General features: G+C 39.2%; 1 protein-coding gene across 2 annotated transcripts; it reads left to right on the forward strand.

Moving 5' to 3' along the window:
• Positions 1-109: 109 nt before the first annotated feature.
• Positions 110-23,275, forward strand: mbnl3 (muscleblind-like splicing regulator 3). Of its 2 annotated transcripts, none has more exons than XM_088344658.1 (8): positions 110-716; positions 1,588-1,787; positions 11,045-11,215; positions 12,390-12,590; positions 12,649-12,873; positions 14,637-14,769; positions 15,273-15,337; positions 18,128-23,275. In XM_088344658.1, the coding sequence occupies exons 2-8, from the start codon at positions 1,608-1,610 to the stop codon at positions 18,128-18,130; spliced, it is 978 nt and encodes a 325-aa protein (XP_088200784.1). In that variant the 5' UTR covers positions 110-716; positions 1,588-1,607; the 3' UTR covers positions 18,131-23,275. The 2 variants fall into 2 exon arrangements, with proteins under 2 accessions (XP_088200784.1, XP_088200785.1); XM_088344659.1 differs by having other exon boundaries at positions 1,597-1,787.
• The last annotated feature ends 645 nt before the right edge of the window (positions 23,276-23,920 follow it).

A 23,920-nucleotide genomic window follows, 5' to 3' on the forward strand; every position in this document is an offset into this window, starting at 1 on the left:
CAAGTCTCTCTCTCTCTCTCTCTCTCTCTCTCTCTCTCTCTCTCTCTCTCTCTCTCTCTCTTCTCTTCCCCCCCCCCCTCTCTCTCTTTTCGTGACTCGCTAGTTTTTTCCGTCCATCGCGCCTCGTGGTCCTCCTCAGGAGCAGCCCCTCGGTCATCCACCATTTGCCCCTCCTCGTCCCCCAAGCCCCCGCACAGCACACTCTCCAGAAGGTCCCTGCTGTATTTTAATCCGTCAAGCATCGTTTTTGTGCCTTCTTGCAACCGCAAGAGAGACTGGAGAAAGAGGAGGAAGTGCAAGTGGGACGTGAGGAAGTGTCGTATGACCTGATGCTTTGCGGACACTTTCATGAAAAAGCTGGATGAGGGCGACCCGGTGCCAACTCCCTTTAAAGAAGCTTCTCATTTATTTCCCTTTTTTGTCCGGGACACTTGAGGGACGCCGACCTCTCGAGTGACTTGCTGGGATAAACGCACACTGCAGTGACTGTCTTTGCCTCCATCATGTTGACGTGAATGCATCAGAGTCGCAGGGTGGGCCTGGCGCTGCCTCACCTCTCTTTTACCAACCCCCGCCCGACCAACAGAACAGGACATACTCCCATGCTACATCGATGTCCTAGAGGAGTTTTATTCCTCCCTATGGACATTCAACCAAGTCCAAGTTCAGCTGGCACTTTTCCCAGGAAAAGCCGTTAAATATCTGCATAAATAGAGGTAAGATCTTAAGCCCGTATCTGATCTGACCCAAAATGATCCTAAAATGTCACACATTACGTTCGGGTCATGCTGGTCTCTCTTGCTGCCTTTTTTTTCGATATGTGGGTATTAAACTAGAAAAAAAATTATATGTTGAAAAAAAACAAAATCATTAAAAAAAACAAAAATGATGTGTGAGAAACACCGTCATTAAATCAGTGTGTTGTAGAGATAGGGATAGGCGATCCTGGGAATTCTGGTATCGATCCAACAGGATAGTATCATTCGATACTGTAGTAAACTTTTGCAGTGTCGATTCTAGGAACTTCTTTTCGTCTCTGTCTTTTATACACCCGTCATTATTCTTTCTTGTCTCTCATCCTCTCTTTAAAATGCCACAATAGATTCTTAAAAACGTACTGCTACTGTGGTTTAAGGCCCAAATTTAACCCTTCGACGGACGGCCTTTATATTTTCCCCTGAACTCCCCCCAAAAATCCGTCAATGATGGAAAATTGTCGGTTAATGTAAGTTTAACCAACCACTGTAGACATAGAATTATAAAAGATGTAGACTTTTATACGGTTGAGTTTAACTTGGATTTTGTTACAAAAGGCAGGCTTTAATTTGTTATCATAAATCACATCTTTTGAAATGATCTGCATTTGAAATGATCTGCACATCTTTTCCTCCCAAGTTCTCACAAATAGAATATGAAATTTAATGTTTGCTTCGGGCTTGGTCCTGCAAATCAAGTTAATTGGTTGCTCTCAAAATGTGTCGGGATTTTTTACCTGCGGGTCAGGCTGGATTTGTTGGTCCCGATTTTACGCCTATGCAGAAACACCCATTCTCCTGGATGACCTTTTTCCATCTTCTACTCCTGCAGCCTGCATAGCATTGTGGGCAATGGCGGCGAGCACCATCACGAGCGTGGGCCGGGACACAAACTGGTTGACCCTGGAAGTTTGCCGTGAGTTCCTGAGGGGCGCATGCCCACGTCCGGACACCGACTGCAAGTTTGCGCACCCGTCGCACAGCTGCCATGTGGACAACGGGAGAGTGGTCGCCTGCTATGACTCCCTCAAGGTGAGTGAAACTGCAAAATATCTGCACCAGCTCCTTTACATTGGAACACGGATTTTAGTTTGTCCTTTGCTGCTGGAGCTGATGAAAAAATTGCTTTCTAGTTTTATTCTGTGGTTGTTTGCCCCGGTTGAATTTGATAATCATAAAGGAAGACAAACATCAGTTACAATGTTTATAAAATAAAGACTCAATTGCTTGGAAAAACCCTCTACAGACGCTCCCCTACTTACGACCATTCAACTTACGCAAAACGGTAGATACGATCATTTTTTGCATGACATCGAAAAATATCCGGACATTGCTGTAAGTTAGATTTTGTATTGTGTGCACCCTTTTACGAGTACAGGACAGTACTGTAGCGCTTCATTCCGCCTCGTGGCGCTGTGAGAGGTCACTCAGCATCCACCCCGAAGAAGAAATCCACCTTCTACTTCCTAGTTTGTGTGTAAACATACTGCACTTTATATTTAGTGCACTAAGAACTTTTATTGTTTAATATCTCGTACATCCATTCTATATGGTTGGTGTAAAGTGTAAAGAAGATGCAAGCCATTTCTTTTGAAATGTAAGTGGAATAAGAAAGCTTGATGGGGTTGAGAAAATGGTTGGATCGCTTTTTCTTGTCCACTTTTTACCACGAAGGAGGAAGTCACCTTAATCTTCCAAAAGTAGGTTAAACTTAACTTTATTTATCTTTATGGTCAAGTCAAGTCATGTTTATTTGCATAGCCCTTATTCACAAGGAGTCTCAAAGGGCTTCACAGATCACAGAATGTCAACATCTAATGTGTAGCTTTGTTTTCCGGTACTATGCTTTATCATTTAGCCTCCTTTGTAACATTATAGAGCATATTATTTTATCAAACGTTTATGTTTCAGTTTTAAAACAATACAGGTTACTTATAAAAGCCTTAAACATACTTATCTAAACCTTAAACATACATTCCATACAAAATACAGCACTGAAGCAACTTATGAACAAATTCAACTTACGGACGATCGTCCGGAACCTACCTCGTTCGTAAGTAGGGCAGCGTCTGTATTTTGCTTGAGCACCTGCTGTAATTCATTGTATACATTTGACAAAAGTAAGGCTTTCCTTCAATGATTTTTGGTAATTTCACAGTTAACGGTTCACAGATCCCTTAACCGCCAAGGTAATTGAGACACCACTTCCAGTAGTGTGTCATGGGCAAATACAGCCCAGCCGTAATCATCCCTCTCCATGCTGTTTTTTTGAGTAGGGGTTTGCTCCTGCACATGAAACATATAGTTTTGGTTTCCGCGGTTACAAGTAGCAGGTGAAGCCTCCTGATCTGACTCAAATGCAGCACTTTCATCATCCAGTTGCCGTTGATTTAGGTTCCAAGCGTCGACCTGCGCTTCAGAAATAAGCCCGACCTTGTGACACTAGATCCTAAATCACTAGATCACTAAATCATTTTGAGTATCACATTATAAAATAGGCGCTGCATCACTTGTGGCTTTCAGATTTATTTGTTGATAAACAAACTTTGTTGAGATGACGTTACGTCCTTTGCTTTTGTGACATTATATTTACATACTACAGACTCAATTTCTCTCTGTCCAGTCAAATTTCTTAAATATAAAAATATGGAGATTTTAACGTTCATCTGACCGATTTGACACTTGAAAAGCTTCTTGGCAACTATTGATTTGATTCAAGTAGTAAATAAACCAACACTAGCTTGGGCACACACTGGACCTGGTTATTTTTTGGGGACTTTCAGCCATCTTTGGGCAGTGGGCAGGGGACACCCTGAACTGGTTGCCAGCCAATCGCAGTGAAGAATGGTTGATTCTGGTTAATTCTTGTGGCAAAAAAGTTGAAGTCATGGATGGCTACAGGCCTTTCCACTTGTTATTCAAATTCATTTTTTAGTTGATTGATGAACAAGAATAGTGGAATATAAATTGGTCAGTTATACCGGTGTTTTTCAACCAGTGTGCCAGGGCAGACTATAGTGTGCCGTGAGACCTTGTCTAGTGTGCCGCTGGAAATTGCCCAATTTTATCTTTCCAAAAAAATCAGGCCATTATTCAGTATTTTTGCAATCTTCAGATGAGGAACTGTAATAGTCATCCATATCAGTAGGTGGCAGTAGGTAGCACAGTACATTTAATAACTTAATTTGTTTTACAAAGCGGTTTAAGATTGCCCTGTAAAAATAAAAAAACATAAAGCACATCATTCTTTTTTATTTTAAGTATTATTTTCTGCTTTTTATGTACTAATTATCTGCTTATGAGGTAGTATAGTGATATATTTGACAGTTCACATTGTGTATGCAAATAACAATTGTCTGTCTTTATTGTCATTGATATCAACACGGTGAACATTGTTTACAATGAGATGAGACATGGAACTCAAAGATAAAAACATAAGAAAGACTTAGAGAAAAATACAATCGAAGAACATCAGAATAAATAGGCTAAAATATTTACAAGGTAATGCTTGGAAAGTTTTCTAAGTTGCAAGTGCATCGTAACAATAGTGCAATGCATAATAGTGCATTCTTAAACGAGTACAATAAAAAATATGCAATAACATTTAGCAGTAACAAATTTTCCATTTTTACAGTCTATTGCACTTGTTTAGGGGGATATTAGCCCTGTCTGAGCCTATTAGTCCTCATTAAGGGATATTTATCACCTACCAAAAGGTAGCTGGTCAAAGAGGGGGTAGCCAGGGTGAGATGAGTCCTTGACATTACATTTGACAGCAACAAAATTCCAAAACTAATTGATAAATAAGACACAAATACTCACTTGCAAAGTATATTTTTTCACAGTTTTATGTACTTCTTTAGGGTGGTATGGTTTCTGGGGAAGTAGTCTCAGAGCCTGTTATTCTATCCAGGTGTGAGTATGGTTTCTGCGTTGACTATCTTTTATGGTGTGTTCAGTGAAAGGAAAATCGTTGATCTACGTACATTATACAGTTATGTCCACGTGTGGGAATGTTTCATTATGTAGGTATTTTATCTAGTATATTTTCCTGCATCCTCTGCTTGTGCTCCAACAATCACGTGTCTGCTCCTTAATGTTGCGTTCATACAGATCTAGTTCGTTTTTCAACTATGTAGAAGAGATGTGTAGTCAAGCCTGTGTTTTAGCAGCTTTGATCTCCTTGAATTCTGAAAATACTATTGTAAATTTTGTCGTTCTGCTATCCGACACGATTGCCTTTCTGTTAAAGAATCAATTATCTAATCTTTATCTTTTGTGTACATTTTTGGGATCGTCCTCTCCGTTCCCACCAGAATCTGACAATTGTAAGATGCACTGATTTTGTGCAGATTTTTATTGTTTGTGTCCCAGCCTTATTCTGTTTCCAGATAGGACGTGAATTGAGGATATCCGTTGAAATGCAAATAGCAAACACGGTGTCGGTTGAGGGGTTTCATTTTCACTATGCTACCAACCTCAAGCCTTTTGGTGACAATCTCAGTTCAAATGCAACAGAGTTTCCTTTAAGCAAACTGTATTCTGCCATTCATCAAGAACTTATTTGAAATTAAGTGAGTGTTTACACAGAAAGTAATGGTTTATGCAACATTTGATGACAAGTGGTGACAAATGTTGAAGAGGGGAGCTCCATTTAGACCTATCACTATAATGATACTTCTAAACCCAGAAACAAAAACAACTAGCGCTTTTAAACCAAGACTCGATGTTGTATTTTTCACAGCACACTCTATTTCTGGCACATTAGTTTTAATGTCTTTCCACTGCTCCGTCGGCATGGCGACATTTACTGCTGTATCTAAGTATGGAACCTTTTCTGCCTCTTCTTCTGATTTTTACATAAGGCTATACACCCTTGAGCAGAGCCCAGTGTTGCATCAAAGACAAAAGAGTAGGTTTTAACCGCCATTAGACGCTTGGCCCCTTCCTGATACTTGTGTTATTCAAATTTTGGTTTTGCAAGACTTTTGCTGGCCTGCTGCAAATGGAAAGTTGTATTCAGTCAGTCACGTGGTTCCGTGCAGCTGTGCAATTTGCAACCACTGTCTCCTTGCTTATTGAGCTAAAATGTATTACTGGTCCATTTTACGCGTTGTTTCCTCCAAAGCAGTAGAGAGATGGCAAAGGGAGAGTGAGTTGGAGGCTTGAGAGAGGCCTAGCAACAGCAGAGGAGAGCATAGCCATTGGCTAGCTTGATCTTCCTGAGTGGCACGGCTGTTTTTAGCACACAGCAACAACGAGAGGCCAGGAGACCGCCTGGCAGGCCTGATGCAATGCTGCCGAGCCTCCGCAGCCTCTTCTTCATCCCTCAACTTAGGATGTAACATCAATTTGTGTTGAGATGTGCAGAGTTATCCATAGATTTTTTTGAAACCCGGCGGGTGGACAGTCTAGAGCACAGGTGTCAAACAGGCGGCCCGCGGGCCAGATCAGGCCCGCTAAAGGATTGAATCCGGCCCGCGAGACAACACTCAGAGAAGCGCAAGAGAAAAACAAGCCGCAGGTTGAAATATGTCAACTTGATGTTGCCAAAGCCAGGTGCCTCGAACAAAAACACTGTACTTGTATTTCTTTCTCTCTCTTTTCCACACCTTTTCTCCCACTCTCTGCATCTTTCACTCTCTGTGTCTCTCTTCTTCTCTTCCTTTGTTGCTCTTTGTCTCTTTCTCTCTCTGTGTCTTTTTAAATTATTTTGCTCTCACTTCCTTTTTTCCTTTTCTCTCTTTTCTCTTTCTCTCTTCCTACCCTTCGCGCTTTCTTTTCTCTTTTCTCTCCTTCTGTCTTTCTATTTCTCTTTGGATTTCTTTTTTCCGCCCCTTTCTTTCCCCCTCTCTCACTACTTCTCTTTTTTTCTCTTTTGTTTCTCACGCCCTCTCCCTCTCTCTTTCTTTGTCCTGCCTCCCTCTTTCTCTTATTTCTTTATCTCTCTTTTTCTTTCTCCTTAATCTACCAGTCTGGCCCCCGACAGAATGTTTGTTCTATCGTATGGCCCCCGAGTTAAAATTAGTTTGACACCCCTGGTCTTGGGGTTCTGAGGGTGTGCCCGAGGCGTGTCTGGGGGAGTGTCCAGGAGAGTGTCCAGGGGCATGCCCTCCGCATAAAACAAAAAAACAAGTAGTTTTTTTCACATACAAAAATCTTTATATGGTGTACTCAAATTGTCATGATCAAAAAACTAATAAAATATTGGGAAATTGTATAAATTGGCAGGTAGGTTATTGTAAAGCACATCTATTAGTGATGGGACATCCGATTCTTCTTAGAGAACTGGCTCTTTCTGCTCAGCTCCCAAACAGCTCTTCACATTTTTTTGTTGTTTTAACCAATATGCTACCGTGAATAATGTAACATTACGCATGAAACAAATGAAAAATACAATATACCACTATATTATACTATCCTTTATTTTAACACATTAAAACTGTTCTGTGCAGCCCTTTGATACTCTTTGTGATCAAAGGCTAGACAAATAAACATGACTTGACTTGACTACTAAACAATTTTGAAGTCAAGCAATAAAGAATGTCTGAAAAACAAACTACACAACAAAATAAAAATTATAAATATTACCTATTCACTGCTTTAAAAAGAAAAAAAACATTTTTAATACATTAACTTCTAATTACAATTCAACTGCTAACTAATGTTAACTGAAAAAAAACACAGAAATATGCAAAATATAAAATCAATATGTGTATCACAAAGACAAAAACATTAGTCTCGAACATTGGCATTTAGGAACACAAAGTGCTGAGCTTTGAGGGACTGATTCAGATTCTTATGTCAGTGATAGACGATGTAAAATGTTTTGGAGCCATCAATATAATTAGAATGAATCCAAATAAAGATGATTTTCCTGGTTTCAATCATTTTTTTTAAATGTCCTTTGTACTCTGTATTGCAATCTATCTTGAACCGTTCCTGTGCTTAATGTGCTTCTGCAGCAATACCACCACCCCAGCCCTCTATCGTCTGTTCACCGGACAAAAACACTCATATTAACCAATTGACCAATTAACCAAAAGTGAGTGAGAGACAAAATTAATCAATTTTTTTCAAATACAAGTTTTAGACCCTGGCGGGGACCAACTAGACCCTAGCGGCCCACCAGGATTTTTATATGGTATGGGAAACACGGAATTAATCTTTTACTTAATTAGGATAACAGTTATATCAACAATAATAACCTTAATACTAATGACTACATTAATAATAATAACAACAAATCCACCTCACTTCAACATCTGTTGCTATTGTAACGTTTAATGCAAAATATCCCAAAGAGCCTTATGCCATGTAATCAAAAAAACACTTGCTGCCCAAAAAGCAGATTCTTGCAAAAATTGCGTTGTTGTTGTGTAGTCTTTCATGCACTGTTTGTCGTGTTTTTGATGTATATGTTTTATGCGTCCTCGAACTACAAACGTTTTTCCATGTCCACTAGTTTGTTTACTATCTTTGTATCATGTCATAAGGGTTGATCATTTTCCACACTGATTGGTTATGATGCTATAATGCAGAAATGAGATTTGATCCGGGGATTCTAGCAATGTGACGCTTGCCACGCCTGAGAGGCAACTGCGCCCGCCCGTCAAAATCACACTTTTATTAAAACGCACCGCCTCAAACACCCGGTACACCTTTGGTGGGACCGGAGTGGTTTGAATAAAACAATAATAAGCAAAATATGATGAAAAAGACCACTGGACTAAAGCACTCACAGAAACTTGTGCCCCTGCCTGGGAATGTGTTGCACATATTTGGTCTGTGAAAATTTGTTTGGTGAGTTCTGACCATCTGTTTCCACTTTTGAACTTTATCTCATCACGTTGTTTACTCAGCTCATTTGATGCCAGCAGGCAAATTTCACATACCACAGAAAACATTTATTCATGGTTAAAAAACAGTTGCAGTTGAGTCAAGGATCATGTTTGCACTATTGTCTTTTAGAATTCTTAATTCACTGCCTCTTGTTGTTTTCTGGGTTTCGCGTATAACAATGTTTTCACTCATTTCTTCTCTAAGTTAATTTCAATTAAAAAAATATAAAAGTGGGCACCATTGAATTCATTGCTCTTAAACTGTGAGAGGTATTTGCTTCTTACTATTGCATAATTGTGTGAAGTGTGAATTTCCCTACGGGGATGAATAAAGTATATATCTATCTATCTATCTATCTATCTATCTATCTATCTAATCAGATGAATTACACTTCAGATAACAAGTGATACCTCATTTTGTCAGCAACAGATGTTATGTCACTGGAATTATTTTTAAATTTTTATTTTGACTCTCATTCATGTTGAGGTGCAATATTTATGATTAAAAAAAAGTAAAATAATGCAGTAAAAAAATGGAAATAAACATGGTGTTCAATAGTCTTGGTAAAAATTTGACATTAAATATGTCGGAAGCTATTAAAGATATATAAACACATCTGGTACATTCAGAAAGCTTTTAATCTTAATGTTTACATCAAATGTTCAAAGATATTCAATGCAAGCACAATTGGTCACACCGCACATAGAAAGCCAAAAGTCAAATTCTTGCCAAATGCATCCCAGCATTGCATTGTGATTGTGATTTGTGCTTTCAGCTCATCTATGTCTCCTGGAATAAGACCTATCTTTTAACAAATTCCCATTAAAATGAATCTCATGGTGTGAGATCTGGAGATCTGGGTGGCCAAGACATGAGATCCATTCTGTCCAGACCGTCCAAACCATCTGTCTGCCAGTGTTGTGTTCAGAAACTGTCTAACACAGAGACTCCAGTGGGGTGGCATGTATCTGCTGAAGGCACAAATAACAGAAAGTGTTGCAACCATTGACAATCCAATGGAATGTGTTTGGCGATAATTTGATGATTGGCTTTCTGTGTGTGGTGTGACCAATGGTGCTTACATTGAACGTCTTTGAACATGTCATGTAAAAATTTAGACAACAATCTTTCTGAAATTACCACGTGTGTTTTATTTCCCTGATAGTTTTTAAAATATTCAATGTCAAAATGTCCCCAAGACCCTCTGAACACCCTATAAGTAGGTAGTGGGTAAGTTGAGTAAAATTGTTTACCAGCAGATTCTTGCTCATTTTCACTTGGGAAGTTAATATTTGTTCTTACTTAATTCGACGTATCTGTTATATTTCAATTGAGGTTTTTTGCAGTGCATGCTCCAGAAATGAGATTTAACTGAAAATCAATTACTTTGCTGTGCTTTGCCTTGCTTTGACAAGACGAGCATTGCCAAACGCGCTTATGACTATGTACAACTTTGCAGACGGCAGTTGAATTTTTCATATTTTACTCAGCACCTTGGAGACCTCATTAGTGCTCCATTCCAGCAGAACTTACAAAACGCCGCCTTGTATATAAAGCCTACTTGACGCTTGGCTGACGAATGGAAGAAAAAAAGAAGATTTTGTAATTATTACATGTCAAGCTGAGCTACAAATGCGTTATTTCACTGAGTGTGTTTATGTAGATCAGAGGTCTCCATCGTGGTACCAGCAAGCACCAGGGTGCCCTCTAAGTACAGCTGATGTGCCCACAAGCTTGATCAGAAAAAAAGCTCTCTAGTGCTGGGTCATATTATTTTCTAGTATTTTTTTGTGTGGTTGACTGAGTCTATTTACCCTGCTTCCAATTAATTAACCAGGTAATAACCTTTTAACAGCATAGTGTCATCATGATAAGTTGTTATTTTAGAAGTGCTCTTTGTTCTAATTAGTACCGGTAATAAAAAGTAGCTCTTAGCGTGAAAAGGGTTGGAGAGCCTGATGTAAATGATCACTGTGTTGTTATCAATGACAATTAAGACAGACAATTGTTATTCGCCTAAAGATATCAGTTTATAAAACCCATCAATTGTGTTTTGCATTATGTTTGAGGATAGCTGACTCTAATTAGTCAAAATGCAATGGTTTGAATTTTTGTGTTTGAATGCTAGTTTTAGGTGTCTTTCCGGTAATGCCGTCCATTAACTTTAACAGCTATATTCAGTGATAAGCACAATAATAAGCAAGGGTCTTTTTCAATGGATGCATGTCGCCTGTCTAATGAAAAAAAAACCTCTCCATTTGTTGTCTTTTTCTGATTTGCTTGCATATATGGAATGTTTACAAAGTAAACATATGTTTGTCTCCCAATGTTTGACAGTGTAAGGTCGTTATCTGGCTCTAAAGAACACACTTCTTTTGATACTTAAGACATTTCAGGGCGCAGAATTAATAGATGTGTCATCTTCCCCATTGTATGTCTCCATGCAGGGCCGCTGCGCACGAGATAACTGCAAATACCTACACCCTCCACCACACCTAAAAAGCCAGCTGGAGATTAACGGCAGGAATAACCTGATCCAGCAAAAGGCCGCCGCTGCCACGGCTATGTTGGCTCAGCAGGTGCATTTGGTGCTACCTGGAGGACAGCTGCAGCCCATCGTGAGTCCACCATTCATGTGCCATGCATTTTCAGTTCTTCAAACACTCTAATCTACATTGCAGACACACCTTGCAAAGTTCAATACTTGGGAACATATTTTAAGAGAATTCATATATAACATTAATTCAAAATACATAAATATAAATAACCAATAAGCAGAATAGATGAATAGAAACTTTGTGTTGAAAGACGGATAAAAATTAATTGGGAGCAAACATTTTATATTTACAACGTGGAGCAACCATGCAACAAGTGTCAATGTATAGAGAGGAACAAAGGGGAATAAATGATTAAATAGTGCCTTAAAAAGCCAATAAAATGAAATTGATTTAACCATACTGCAATGGTTCAGTAAGAAATTGGTATGCAAAAACTATTTAAAATATATTTGAATTGCAAGGCCAAAAAGTTGATCTGAATTGGAATGTTGGCCGGTAAAAAAGGTGCAGAGAATTCAATTTCTTTGCTCTCTAAAAAAATGTATGTCTGTGAGCTAAATGTAAAAGGATATTCACACAAATGATACATATATTTGATTCCTGATTTTCTATGGGAAGAATGGCTAACATATCTGCAGAAAGTCATATAATGACTTCTCCTGTCTAGGAATTGCACATTTTAAAAAAAAAGAAACTACAGGCAAAATGGCCCGGCGTTGACAGCCGATAGAAGATTGGATTCTGCTGCTTGGAGTGGTCGGTGGTCGGGAGCTGTAGCGCCTAATTTGGCCGCCAGAGGGTGTTAGGGACCCCACAAAAGCAGACCACACGAAATCAGATGTTTATCGATTTTGTGGTATTTATGGGAGGTGCCTTGACACGAAACCTAGCTAAAGACACTTGCGGGGGTCTAAAGTACAACTATGTAATTTTCGCGAAAATCAATTAAGCCATTTCAGAGCTTGTAAGTCACATACAAACACACACACACACAAATCAGGATTTATAAAGTAGTTTGTATTAGATAGATTGGTAAAATAGATTCAATTGGATAGATTTAACTAGTGACTCACAAAAAAGTAGCAGAAGGAATTACTGCACTCAAGGCACAACTGCACTTTTTGTGATTTTTTTCTGTAGTGGTAATGCCATAGTATATATTAGAAGATGTGTCCAGGCTCAATAAATGTCAGAAAGCGCTGAAACTATGAATTGCATTTTTTTAAATCTGTAGACTACATTCCCCATGACACCCACCCTGGCAACCAATCCAAGTGTGGCGTTCAACCCCTACCTAGGCCACATAAGCCCAGGGGTGAGCTTCATGCCAGACATGCTACCCAGTTCTCCCCTGCTGTTCCCTGGAAGTCCTGCTGGCCTGGCTTTGGGTAACAACGTGGCTGTATCAAAACAGACGCGCATGGACAAACTGGAGGTACGTAGAGGTCATCGTGTTCCTTTCACAAACACTGACAATTCGCCGTTGGCTGCAGGTTTGTCGCGAGTTCCAGCGTGGGAACTGCACGCGGGGGGAGAGCGACTGTCGGTACGCTCACCCACTGGAGCTGAGCATGGTGGACTCCAACGAGAACTCTGTCATCGTTTGTATGGACTATGTAAAGGGTCGCTGTGGCCGGGACAAGTGCAAGTACTTCCATCCTCCCACTCACCTGCAGGCCAGGATGAAGGCTGGACACAGTATCACACCCAGCGTGTTTGTGAGTCAAACTTATTTTCAACATCATTACTCACTATATAGTATGTGGCTAAGTAGGTTGTTAGTCAGCAAATAGATGGGTAGGTAGTGGGTAGGTTGGGACTACAGAAGTAGGTAAGTAGAAACATAGGTAGGTAGCAAGCTTGGTAGGTCAAATCTTAGAGAGGTAGAATGGTATTTGGCTGTAGGTAGGTAGGTAAGTAGGTAGGTAGATTGTTTCAAGAAAGTTTTTATCTTGGGCTTCCATAATAACATACTGTACTTTCACCATGAAAACCTGGTGCGTCCACAGACTCTGCCGCTATGTCACAAGAGACACTAGCCGAGCGAAAGGGTAGCGGGTAGAAGGGCGAGAGCGGTGCTTGAAATCAAATGTTCTGAACCATTACAAGGCAGTTTTAGCTAGCATGTTTCAACATATTTAAGCATATCCTGTCATTTATTGAGGAAAAGAGTGTTTTAAAATGTATATAATTTTGGAGGTGCTTGAGCAACCCCCATAACCAGGCTGAATATGCTCAATATGTTGAAAGCCTTCTCGTTGAAATCCGTACCTAATATTGGGTCTACTTATTGCATTACCTCTACTGAAGCAGCAAACATTAATCATGGTAAAATGCATTTAGACCGTCAAACAAGCAAGAAAGGTGCTACCCCAACACAGTTATTGTATATGCACAAAAATGAATAAACAGAACATTTCTCAAGAGAAGAGTCAATGACTTTCGTCACATCTGCCTTTGTGTGCTCCTGGCTTGACCTCTACTTGGTTGACGTCACATTAGCGCACATTTTGACTGCAACGGCCTCTAGTGGCGTTTTTGTGATTTCAAAACCAGACATCCTAGCTTTGCTGTAAATGTTTGATTTCTTTTTACTCCATTGTGTAAATAAAATAGCAAAGAGCCTTCTATTAGTTTGGATGCGTGTTGTAGTGGCATAATATATAGTTTTGTGATAATAAATTATGAAATGATAAAACGTAAAAATCAATTTTGATAAAAATGTAAGACTAATAATGAAAATAGTACTATAAAATGAATGACAAGTTTATGGCAACACTTCTAGCCTATATTTAAAAAACGTGAAAACAATTGTATTACCCATATGTTTTGGTCCACAAAATCAAAGGAAACAAAATCATTTCATGACCTTGCAAATGTGAATACACAATATCTGGTAATGTAGGTGGCACAATTAAATATGTGCGTAGGCTACATTTTGAATTTTAAATGGAATAATTAGATATCTGGATGTTATGGTGACAAACTGGTCAGCATGTCTGCCTCACTGTTCAGAGGTTCTGGGTTAAAATCCAGCTACTGTCCTAAATGAGCGGAGTTTAGATTTTCTCCCTGTGCTTGTGTGGGTTTTATCTACCCTGGTTTCTTCCATATCACCAAAAACATGTACAGCAGGTCAATTGGGGAATCACGATTGTACAGAGGAACGAGTCTGTGAATGAATAGTTGTCTGACTCTGTGTGGCCTGTGATTGACTGGCAAGCAGTCCAGGGTGTCCCCTGCACACTGTCCGAAGTCTGCTGCAATGGACTTAGAGCACTCTTGTAGCACTGGTGAGAAAAAGCAGTTGGAAGTTGAATTAATTCACTTTCAATATTTTGTAAACAGTATTCAAGCTTGTCAAACATGATCGTAGGACTGACAACATTCTTGACAAAATTGTTGTTTGTTGAAGCACCAAAAAGGTCATGGCTTTGATGGCGGAGGGACTAAATCTTGTTTGATGCTGCTGTTTGGCTAGGGCGTTCCAGCAGGAGGCATGCAGACACTACCAAAGAGGCCGGTAACGCTGGACAAGAGCAGCGCCGCCGCCGTTTTCAACCCTGACGTGTTCCACTACCAGCAGCTGCAACAGCCTGCCTTTTTGCCCACCGGTGATTTAGCAACTCGAACCATACTTTTTCCAAGCACAGAGACATATAAGAAAAAACAAGCAACTTATTGTGAGGTTGCTTGGCAGATTTGACTTATGAGGCAGCACATTGAGGATAAGATCTCTTTAGATGGAGACACAAAACAAAAATATAGACATCCACTTATTTGTACAGGAATTAAATTTAGCCAGATGGAAAAAAATAAAAAAAATATACACAGGAAAATGAATTGAATTGGTTTTATTGATTTGATAGCTTATTGGGTGTTTTCTGTTTCATGCCCATGTCCCTTTCAAATACAATGGTCATATTTTGTCATCTGATTAAATTGCATTCGTCCTACTTGTTTGCACGTTGAACAATAATTGTCCAATTTTTTATGCCCTTGTGGCTTAAACTGTTGCTATGGTAACTATTTCACTTTTATCACCCCGTCTCCCCCATCCTGCTCCTCTTGTCCACCTGAATGAAAGTTGCCATGACTGTCTTCTCCTCCTCTGCAGATGTATTGCCGGCATCCAGCACTGTCGTTGATGTTCCTTTCCTCCAATCCGCTCCCTTCGAGCAGGTATGCTCAAATCTTTTTTTTGTATAAGATGTTTTCTTTAGTTCTTTAGTTAGAAGCAGTGAATTACATTTCGGGATTGGCACAATACGCTATAATTTACTGACACAGTAAGTGAAATTTCAGGAAGAATTTTTCCTTTCTCATATATATGTTTAAAATCTGTAAATATATATATATATATATATATATATATATATATATATATATATAGGCACAGTGGTTAGCGCTTGTGCGGCACAGTTCATGTCATGGGAACCTCCTGCGTGGGTTCAAATCCAGCTCCAGACTTCCTGTGCGGAGTTTGTATGTTCTCCCCGTGCTTGCGTGGGTTTCCCCCGGGCACTCCGGTTTCCTCCCTGTTAGGGTTAATATTCTAAAAACGATTAGATTTGACACTCCCACATTCCAAAAACATACATTTCAGGTGAATTGGCCGGTCCAAATTGTCCCTAGGTGTGAATGAGCGAGTGAGTTGTCTGTCCCCGTGTGCCCTGTGATTGGCTGGCAACCAGTTCAGGGTGTCCCCTGCCCACTGCCCGATGATTGCTGAGATGGGCTCCAGCACCCCCGCGACCCTACTGAGGGTAAGCGGTGCAGCTGATGAGATGAGATGAGATGATTATATATATATATATATATATATATATATATATATATATACGTGTGTTAATTTAGATATGTAATGATTTTATATATGCTTTTATCTCTCTCTTTCTCTCTCTCTCTCTGATGAATTTATTTTTATGTCACTATATATATATATATATATATATATATATATATATATATATATATATATATATCAACAGAGAGAGGGAGAGAGAGAGAGAGAGAGAGATACACCAATTGTTATATAACGTATACATAACAATTTTAGCACTCGAATGTTTTTCATGTTACCGTGCTGTTCAAAATAATAGCAGTGCAATGTGACTAACCACAATATCCCTGTTTTTTAGTATATTTTTAATTGACAATTTACTAGTAGGTGCAGTAGATAGTCAGAAAACGAACATGACCCAGCATTCATAATAGCCACGCTCTAAAGCAGACCTGGGCACTCCGGTCCTGGAGGGCCGCATGTTCTGCATGATTTTTAAGGTTTCTCTGATCCAATACAGGTGATTCCAATCACCAGTATCGTTAACGAGCACTTGCTAGCTTGCTAACGAGGTTATAATTTGTATCACCTGAGTTAAAGAAGAGCAAACTTCAAAATCTGGCAGGACGTGCGGCCCTCCAGGACCGGAGTGCCCAGGTCTGCTCTAAAGGCTGTCAAATTGGCGAAATAATTCAAAGGGATGTGTTGAAAAAGAATCTTTGAGTTCTTCGATTTGGGGGAGAAGAAAAGACAGGTGTGAATCAGGCTTAAATTGCGTGCCGCATATATTAGAATGATGAAGCCAGCAGAGGTTGCAAATGTATCAGAGGAAAATGGGTCGCTGAAGACACTGCTCCGAAGATTGGCGTTATTTGATTAAAAGATTGATTGGAGAGGGAGGTCCCAAAGGAGGTGTGAACTTTTTGGGGGGAGTTCAGCTAAAATGATCTCCAATGCCTTAAAATGGGTAGAAAAACTAGAAACATGTGGAAGAAGACGGAAGACAACTATAAAATGGACCGAGAATAACCAGAATGTCTAAGGCTCAGCCAAAGATCAGCTCCAGGACGATCAAAAACAGTCTGCAGTTACCTGTAATTGCTGTGACAGAAGACATCTGTGTAAAGGAAATTTATTTTCAAGACTGCCACGCAAAGTCCCTTTGTTGAAAAAAAGTCATGTGCAAATGAGGTTACAATTTGCCAAAGATCACATCAACTGGCCTAAGGAAAAATAGAGGAACATTTTGTGGACTGATGAAAGTAAAATTGTCCTTTTCGGGTCCAGGAAGCCACACACTGTGTGTTTGAAGACCCCAAACTCTGAATTCAAACCTCAGTACAAATTGTAGACAGTGAAGCATGGTGGTGCAAATATCATGGTCAGGCCATGTTTCACCTACCCTGGTGTTGGGCCCATTTATCGCATACCAGGGATCATGGATCAGTATGTGAATGTCAAGATACTTGAAGAGGTTATTTTGCCTTATGCTGAAGAGGCCATGCCCTTAAAATTGGTATTTCAACTTGGTTCCAAAACAACAAAATTCATGTTATGGAGTGGCCAGCCCAATACCCACATCTCAATCCAATTGAGAACTTGTGGGGTGAAATAAAAAATGCTGTTTATGAAGCAAAAACAATGAATGTAATTGAATTGACGAATGTTGTTAAGCAATCATGGAGTGAAATGACAACTGAAAGATTCCACAAGTTTGTTGACTCCGTGCCACACAGATGTGAAGTAGATATAAAAAAAAACTGTGGTCATGTAACTAAATATTAGCATTGCTAAATCCTACATTTTTGGGAGAAATACAAAATAGTTTTGAGGTAGTACAGTGAAAAGCAGACACTGCCATTTTTTAACACACCTCTTTGAACTATTTGCCCAATTGCACAGCCTTTGGAGCGTGTCTATTATGAATGCTAGTCTTGATTGTTTTCTGAGAATTTAGTGCACCTACTGGTAACTTTTGTGGCCTGTAACATTAAAACTAATTCTAAAACCTATGATATACTGGTCAGTTACATTGCACTACTATTTTAAACAGCACTGTATGTACCTGGTTGCAATTTAATGATTGTGTCCGATGAATGACATTAGGGGCTTATTTGCTTATTTCGTTCATTGTGCATTTGAAAAATAACGCTGCCAAACAAAGTACTATCTTCTCGTTTGCCTCCCAGTAAAGGAATCCCTGAGCTGATGAGTTCTGACGGCACGGATTTCCAGCGGTAGTCGTGGATATCAGGGACCAAACTAAGTCCCAGGCCATAAACTTCTGATGGTTGCTCTTGTGGCTCTCGAAAATTCAGCCTTTCTTCCAACGCCACTTAAACTCCACGTCACTCAACTACCACCCAAAAAATACAAACGTGTGCCTCATCTATTGCAAGCCAACCTTAGAGACTGAGACCTCAACACGCCACCTTCTTGTCAGGCATAAAACCAGACAGCTTTAAAGTATGCAGGACGTGCACGCTTACCAAGCTGCTGAGAACTACTGAGGGCCTTGCCTCGAATGTTGTCAAACACATATTTTGACCTTGGCCCAGTGTTGCACTAGTGAATATAGAAAGAAACATTGCTGATCATAAATCAGTTTTCATCTGAACATTATAACAATGGAGTTTGGTTCTTTATTACTCAACAAATGTAAGACAAACAACAATTTCTAACCTGGTTGGGCTGGTCCCAGAATATAGTAGGCCAACTCTGGACCATTGACAAGCAATTGGAGTAATATGGAGATCAGTCAAGTGACAAGCATGTCAATTAGTTCACTTTTCTTTTGAGCGTTTGCTCGCACTTCAAATTTTAGTGAATTTTTCTTTTAGCCAAAAAGGAGAGTATAGAAAAACACAAATTCAGGGAATATACAGTTATTGTTGTGTTCAGTAAATTCTCAAACATTCAAAAATACATTAGCCTGGTAAAAATACTGCATAACATTTTTAATGAATAAATCACCATAATTTTTTGTCTTGTATGACTGTAAAATCTTTGCTGTATAACATAAAAAGAGGTGACTGTAACATAATCATAAGATCATATTAATAGATCACAATAATCGTTTTAGAAATGTTGACTACTGCAGTCATCTTAAAGGATTGTGTTTAAATGTAGTTTTTGCACTTGGAAGGCATTTAAGACTGTTTAAATATTACATTGCCCAGTGGTGGCCATTTTGAAAAGTTCAGGAGGCTAAGCTCATTTAGGAAGGACACCTTTCTAGAGAGCCCAATAAATTGATGAACAAAAAGAAATAACAGCCATTAATGACAATGTCATGTAGGCTTCAAAGTCAATTTATGTGAGCATATCCTTTATTGAGCAGACGTGTGAAAATTCTACGTATTCTTTGTGATCCAAGCGGATTGTTTCTTTATGGTGGGGGAGGAATCATTTTAATTTGTAGAGGCTTTGTTTTGGTCTCAAAAAATAGACTCAGATACCAACCATGTGGTAAATGAATGTGAACATTTTGATTTGGGCCCAAATCGTGTCTTGTTTTATGCAAAGTGCTATATTGTTGCACAGGCTTGACTTGAATGTACAACACATATTTATCAATTATCACGTTTTGTTTTATAAGACTTTTTATTCAAATGTTTGACACTAGAATAGAGTGCTGTATGTGACGGCTTAAACTATGGGGGGGACTTTTTTCCCCTTGTAGTCCATATTCTACAAAATAGTTGACATGTTGCGGGTGAAATTCTGATTTGCCTCTTTTCCATTTTTTCTGTCCCTTCACTTTAAGATAAATAGTTTAAGAATTGCCAATGTGATGGGTCAAACATCTGTTAAAAAAATTGAACTCCGTCTACTGCTGCAAAAATTGCTTCTGATGAAAAACGTCTTTTTCACCTTTGATTTTTTTATCCATCAGGAAAGTAAAAGTCTCATTTGGGTTGTTTTGATTTAAAAAACATAATAATAATAATAATAATAATTTCCTTTGTATTGTCATTCTTTGTAAGAACGAAATGTCGATACACCTGACCCGTTGTAGCGAGCCGATGTAGCCGCAGCCACAAGAGGGCGCCGCCATTTTACCAATGTTATAAGTCTTAGGTATGACTCGGCCGAGGCGCGAACCAGCGACCTCCCAGTCTCAAAGCAACAAAGATTGTTGGCTGTTGTCCATTTGTGAATGTGACCTTCACCTTTATTGTAATTATGCAGGCTGTACAATATCTTAAATACCCCCAAATTTTTATTTACATACATTCTAGACAAAGGAGTTAGATCATACAGAGACTCCTCGATATTTTGCGCTTCGGTTATCGCTAGTTTACTCGGATTGAATTGTCTTAGTCATTTATATCAACGTACATTTTTTGGTGGTCAGAGAAAGCACAGACTGCACGGGGCAGATTGTGTGTGCGTTTATTGGGTGGGCGTAATTGGTTGCGTCAGCGACTCTGATAGGCTGGTGTATGCGGTCAGTCAAACAGCCAGGGTGGTAATGCGCAGTCTGCGTCTCAAAATCAAAACAAGCCAGGAAAGGCAGCTAGCTTTTAACAGCTCGTTACATTGAAAAGAAATTCATCAATGAAATTGGACTCTAAGGAATGTCAGAAGAATGCAAAGAAATGCTCATCACCATCGAGTGCTCTGTGGGATTATTATTGGATTTCAGAAGCAACTTGGGCGGCGTTTGGGAGAAGGCAAGAGCGGTGCTGCTGGTCCAGACTAATGCTAAAAGCTAGGCTAACAACTGGACCCTGTACAGTATCTTGCCAACGCCAGGTCCGTTACCCATGAACCCACGGTTTTATTTTAATCATCGCGGATCTGTCCCATTCGAGGACACTTGATACTAGCCTGCAGTTAGCCGGTCGCTCCTCTATTGCTTTCTTATACTCAAAGGAGAAACCCTCCAATCTTGTTTCACTTTTGAATAATGACAATAAAACCATGGGTCCAAGCATTCCGGTTTCGGCGAAGGGTTTGGGGGCTGATAAACCCTGGACCAAACGGAGTTGGATAGGGCGGGGGGTAAGTGTTGAAGTAAGTGGGTGCTCTTAGCTCATACCTGAAGCTGCGTGTGCTTTTGACGAATGTCCTGCAATTTAATTTGAACTTTGTAAATAAAACAATTGATTTAACTGCTATTTTGTGTTTTTTGTTATCGTTTTTAGATCTATATTTTTTTTACAGTTGTATACTTATTCAGTTATGAGGTAATCTTGAAGTTTAACCCTTTGGGGGCTCTTATTAAGGTGTGACTTTTCTTCGCGGATTTTCACTTTTTGTGGGTGGTTCCGATCCCTATTAACCACGAAAACCAAGGGATCTCTGTATGGTAAAATGGCTAATGTATGTCGACTGCATGAGTATTGCTTTATGTTCTCATGTATTCTTGTTTGTTTATTTATTTTAAGAAGAAGGGGGGCTCAATTTTATCGATTGTTTGATATTATTTATCAATGACACAGCTGGAATCCCAGTACTAGATTTCATTTGAGTGCCCCTTTGGCCTGGTTGGGTCAGAAATACCAAATTGTGTTTTGTTTGCCACTTTTTATGCAAAGCAGATCGAAAGGTTTGAAAATTGTTGGTTTTTTTTTGAGGTGGCAGCATTTGTGGCCTTCACAATATGACATTCACTCTACTCATCATTTTTGCTTGTCTTGCCCTTTGTCTTGTTGCCATAGCACTGCTCCCTGTTGGAGTGAGTCCTTCTAAGTGAATTGTTTCTTAGCCATTCTAATCTCTCACATGAACAAGAAAAGGAGATTAAGCCTTTATGTATTTAGTCCGTCTCATATCCTTCGTGCGTAGACAGTATCTGTGTTGCTCTACTTAAACACCAGCTGATTTTGTTGTTGTTGATCTTCTTGATTGTGTATTTATAAATGGTTTATCTGGGCCCACCACAATGTATCTGCAGACACCCTTTAGCTGGAGGCGAGATCAAATACTTGAGCCTCCCCTGTGGACCTTATGAAATAATATTTAGTTTTCTTAATATTGCACAGATGTCATCAAGTCCTGACTGCTCGAAATAAATAAATCACCCTAACACAGGGGTCAGGAACCTTTTTGACTCAAAGAGCCATAAAAGCAAAAAATATTAATTTTATTTTGGGAAAGAGCCACACCATATATTATGAGACAAATTTACAAAATTGCTAAACCCGCACCCCAGACAAAAGCTTAGTCTTCAGCACATTTATTTTTGATGATTTGATAAAGAATATGAAAAGAGAATAATGCCAGAGCCCCTGTCCCAAAATCAACAAACATACCACTTTAAACTTGTCTCTTTCTTGCAATTACTCAAGATCGGTTAAACTCCTTTTGACCCTTTTTTTTCATACATATTGGTTTCAAAACCAGATGCAAGCAGTTATTGTGTAAAAACGTCACAACATTCTGCAAATAGGGAGCCTGATGAGCTCACTTTTGGCGCAGATGGCGTAGGGCGAGAGATGGGAGGTAGTGCTTGCGCTTTTTGCATGGCTCCACCCATCCCTCCCACTCACCCAATCAAAAGACTAAGTTCTCTTCCGGTGTTTTGGCGTATTTACAGTGTGTTCTGTAGATTCATCATAAGGTGACACCTTGACTGTAAATTGTAGTGAAAAACGTGCCCTATATATACTGCGAAGTAACATCGGATACTTAGCTTTGGATTGGATTTGCGTGTACCTGAATAGGATGAAGAACTCAAATTTCGAACAAGATGGAGACATTTTGCATGCAATCAAATTTGTCTCTGAGCCATAGATATTCATAGAAAGAGCCATATATGGCTCGCGAGCCATAGGTTCCCGACCCCTGCCCTAACACAACGCCTGCTGGTCCAATCTTGCCCAATTTCTGAATCTAGAGCCCACAAATCAGCTCTGATGCTGCTCTTGATCGTTTCAGTTTTCTATCTTTAGTGCTGAAATGGGGTAAAATGATCATTAAATACCAGCAGGCGTCTGCCTATTATGCCAAAAGGAGAGTCCACCCCTTGATGTCATCTTGCCCCCAGTTATGCCTCACTGTAAACCTTTAATCACACATGTATTCTTGTCCAATGGCAGTGTGGCAAGCAGAACGATAGTTGCAAGGGACAAACCCAATTTGTTTGCCTTTGAAAGACATATAATTGTATGTTTCACTTTTAGTTTGATCCTTGTGTCGAATATATGAATAAAAAGTTTAAATTGTACTCAAAGTTGGTGAACAAGCCATATAAAGAAAAACTTGTTTATTCTTTCCCTGTTTTTTTTTCTTTTTGTGCTTTTAGGATATCATTGTAATTACGAGGAAAGCACTGTGCCTATTTTTACCCCCTTTTCTCTTGATCTTTGATTAAAACATTGGCATCTCAACGAGTTGGATGGTTCTTTGTTTGTTGTAATTATTTTCGTCTTTAGACTGATGACCTGTTCACAAAATACTTAGTGATGATGATCATCTTAAGCGGTTGTCTGAGTTTGAGTCTGTTGATCACTTTTCTAAATCAGTGGAAGCTTTTGGAAAGGGCAATTATCATTTTTGTGTATCTATGTGCCACAACTAGCTCCTATTACAAACTATTACATCGTTTTACAAACCCAAAGCCTGTATAAAATATTGCATATATTTCTACAACGAAGGCATGATATGATTACAGCATTAGCTGGCCACATTTACTTTTCAAATTTATCGTTGATTAGGGTTCATTTCGATTTTATTATTTTTTTGGCTTATGTGAATTAAGTTGTTTTTTGTTAAGCTATTACAACTAGTTTGTTGGTATATATCCCGCCCTGAAATTCAAATGTATCCACGTTTACTTTAACATTAGTAAAGTAACTCAAACCTCAAAACCCTTTTATCTAAAATGTTTTACTTGTTAACAAGGTAGTACGATTACTATTGTGTTAAGGGACACAGTGTAACATTTGACATGTAGATGTCATTGTATTTTGTAGCCAACCGAAAATGAGTGCTACAAAGAAAACAAAACAATACAAACAACGAACACTCAAAGT

The sequence above is a fragment of the Urocampus carinirostris genome, chromosome 9, assembly GCF_059441175.1.
Source record: "Urocampus carinirostris isolate Australia breed hairy pipefish chromosome 9, RoL_Ucar_1.0, whole genome shotgun sequence".
In the NCBI taxonomy this organism is placed as follows: domain Eukaryota; kingdom Metazoa; phylum Chordata; class Actinopteri; order Syngnathiformes; family Syngnathidae; genus Urocampus; species Urocampus carinirostris.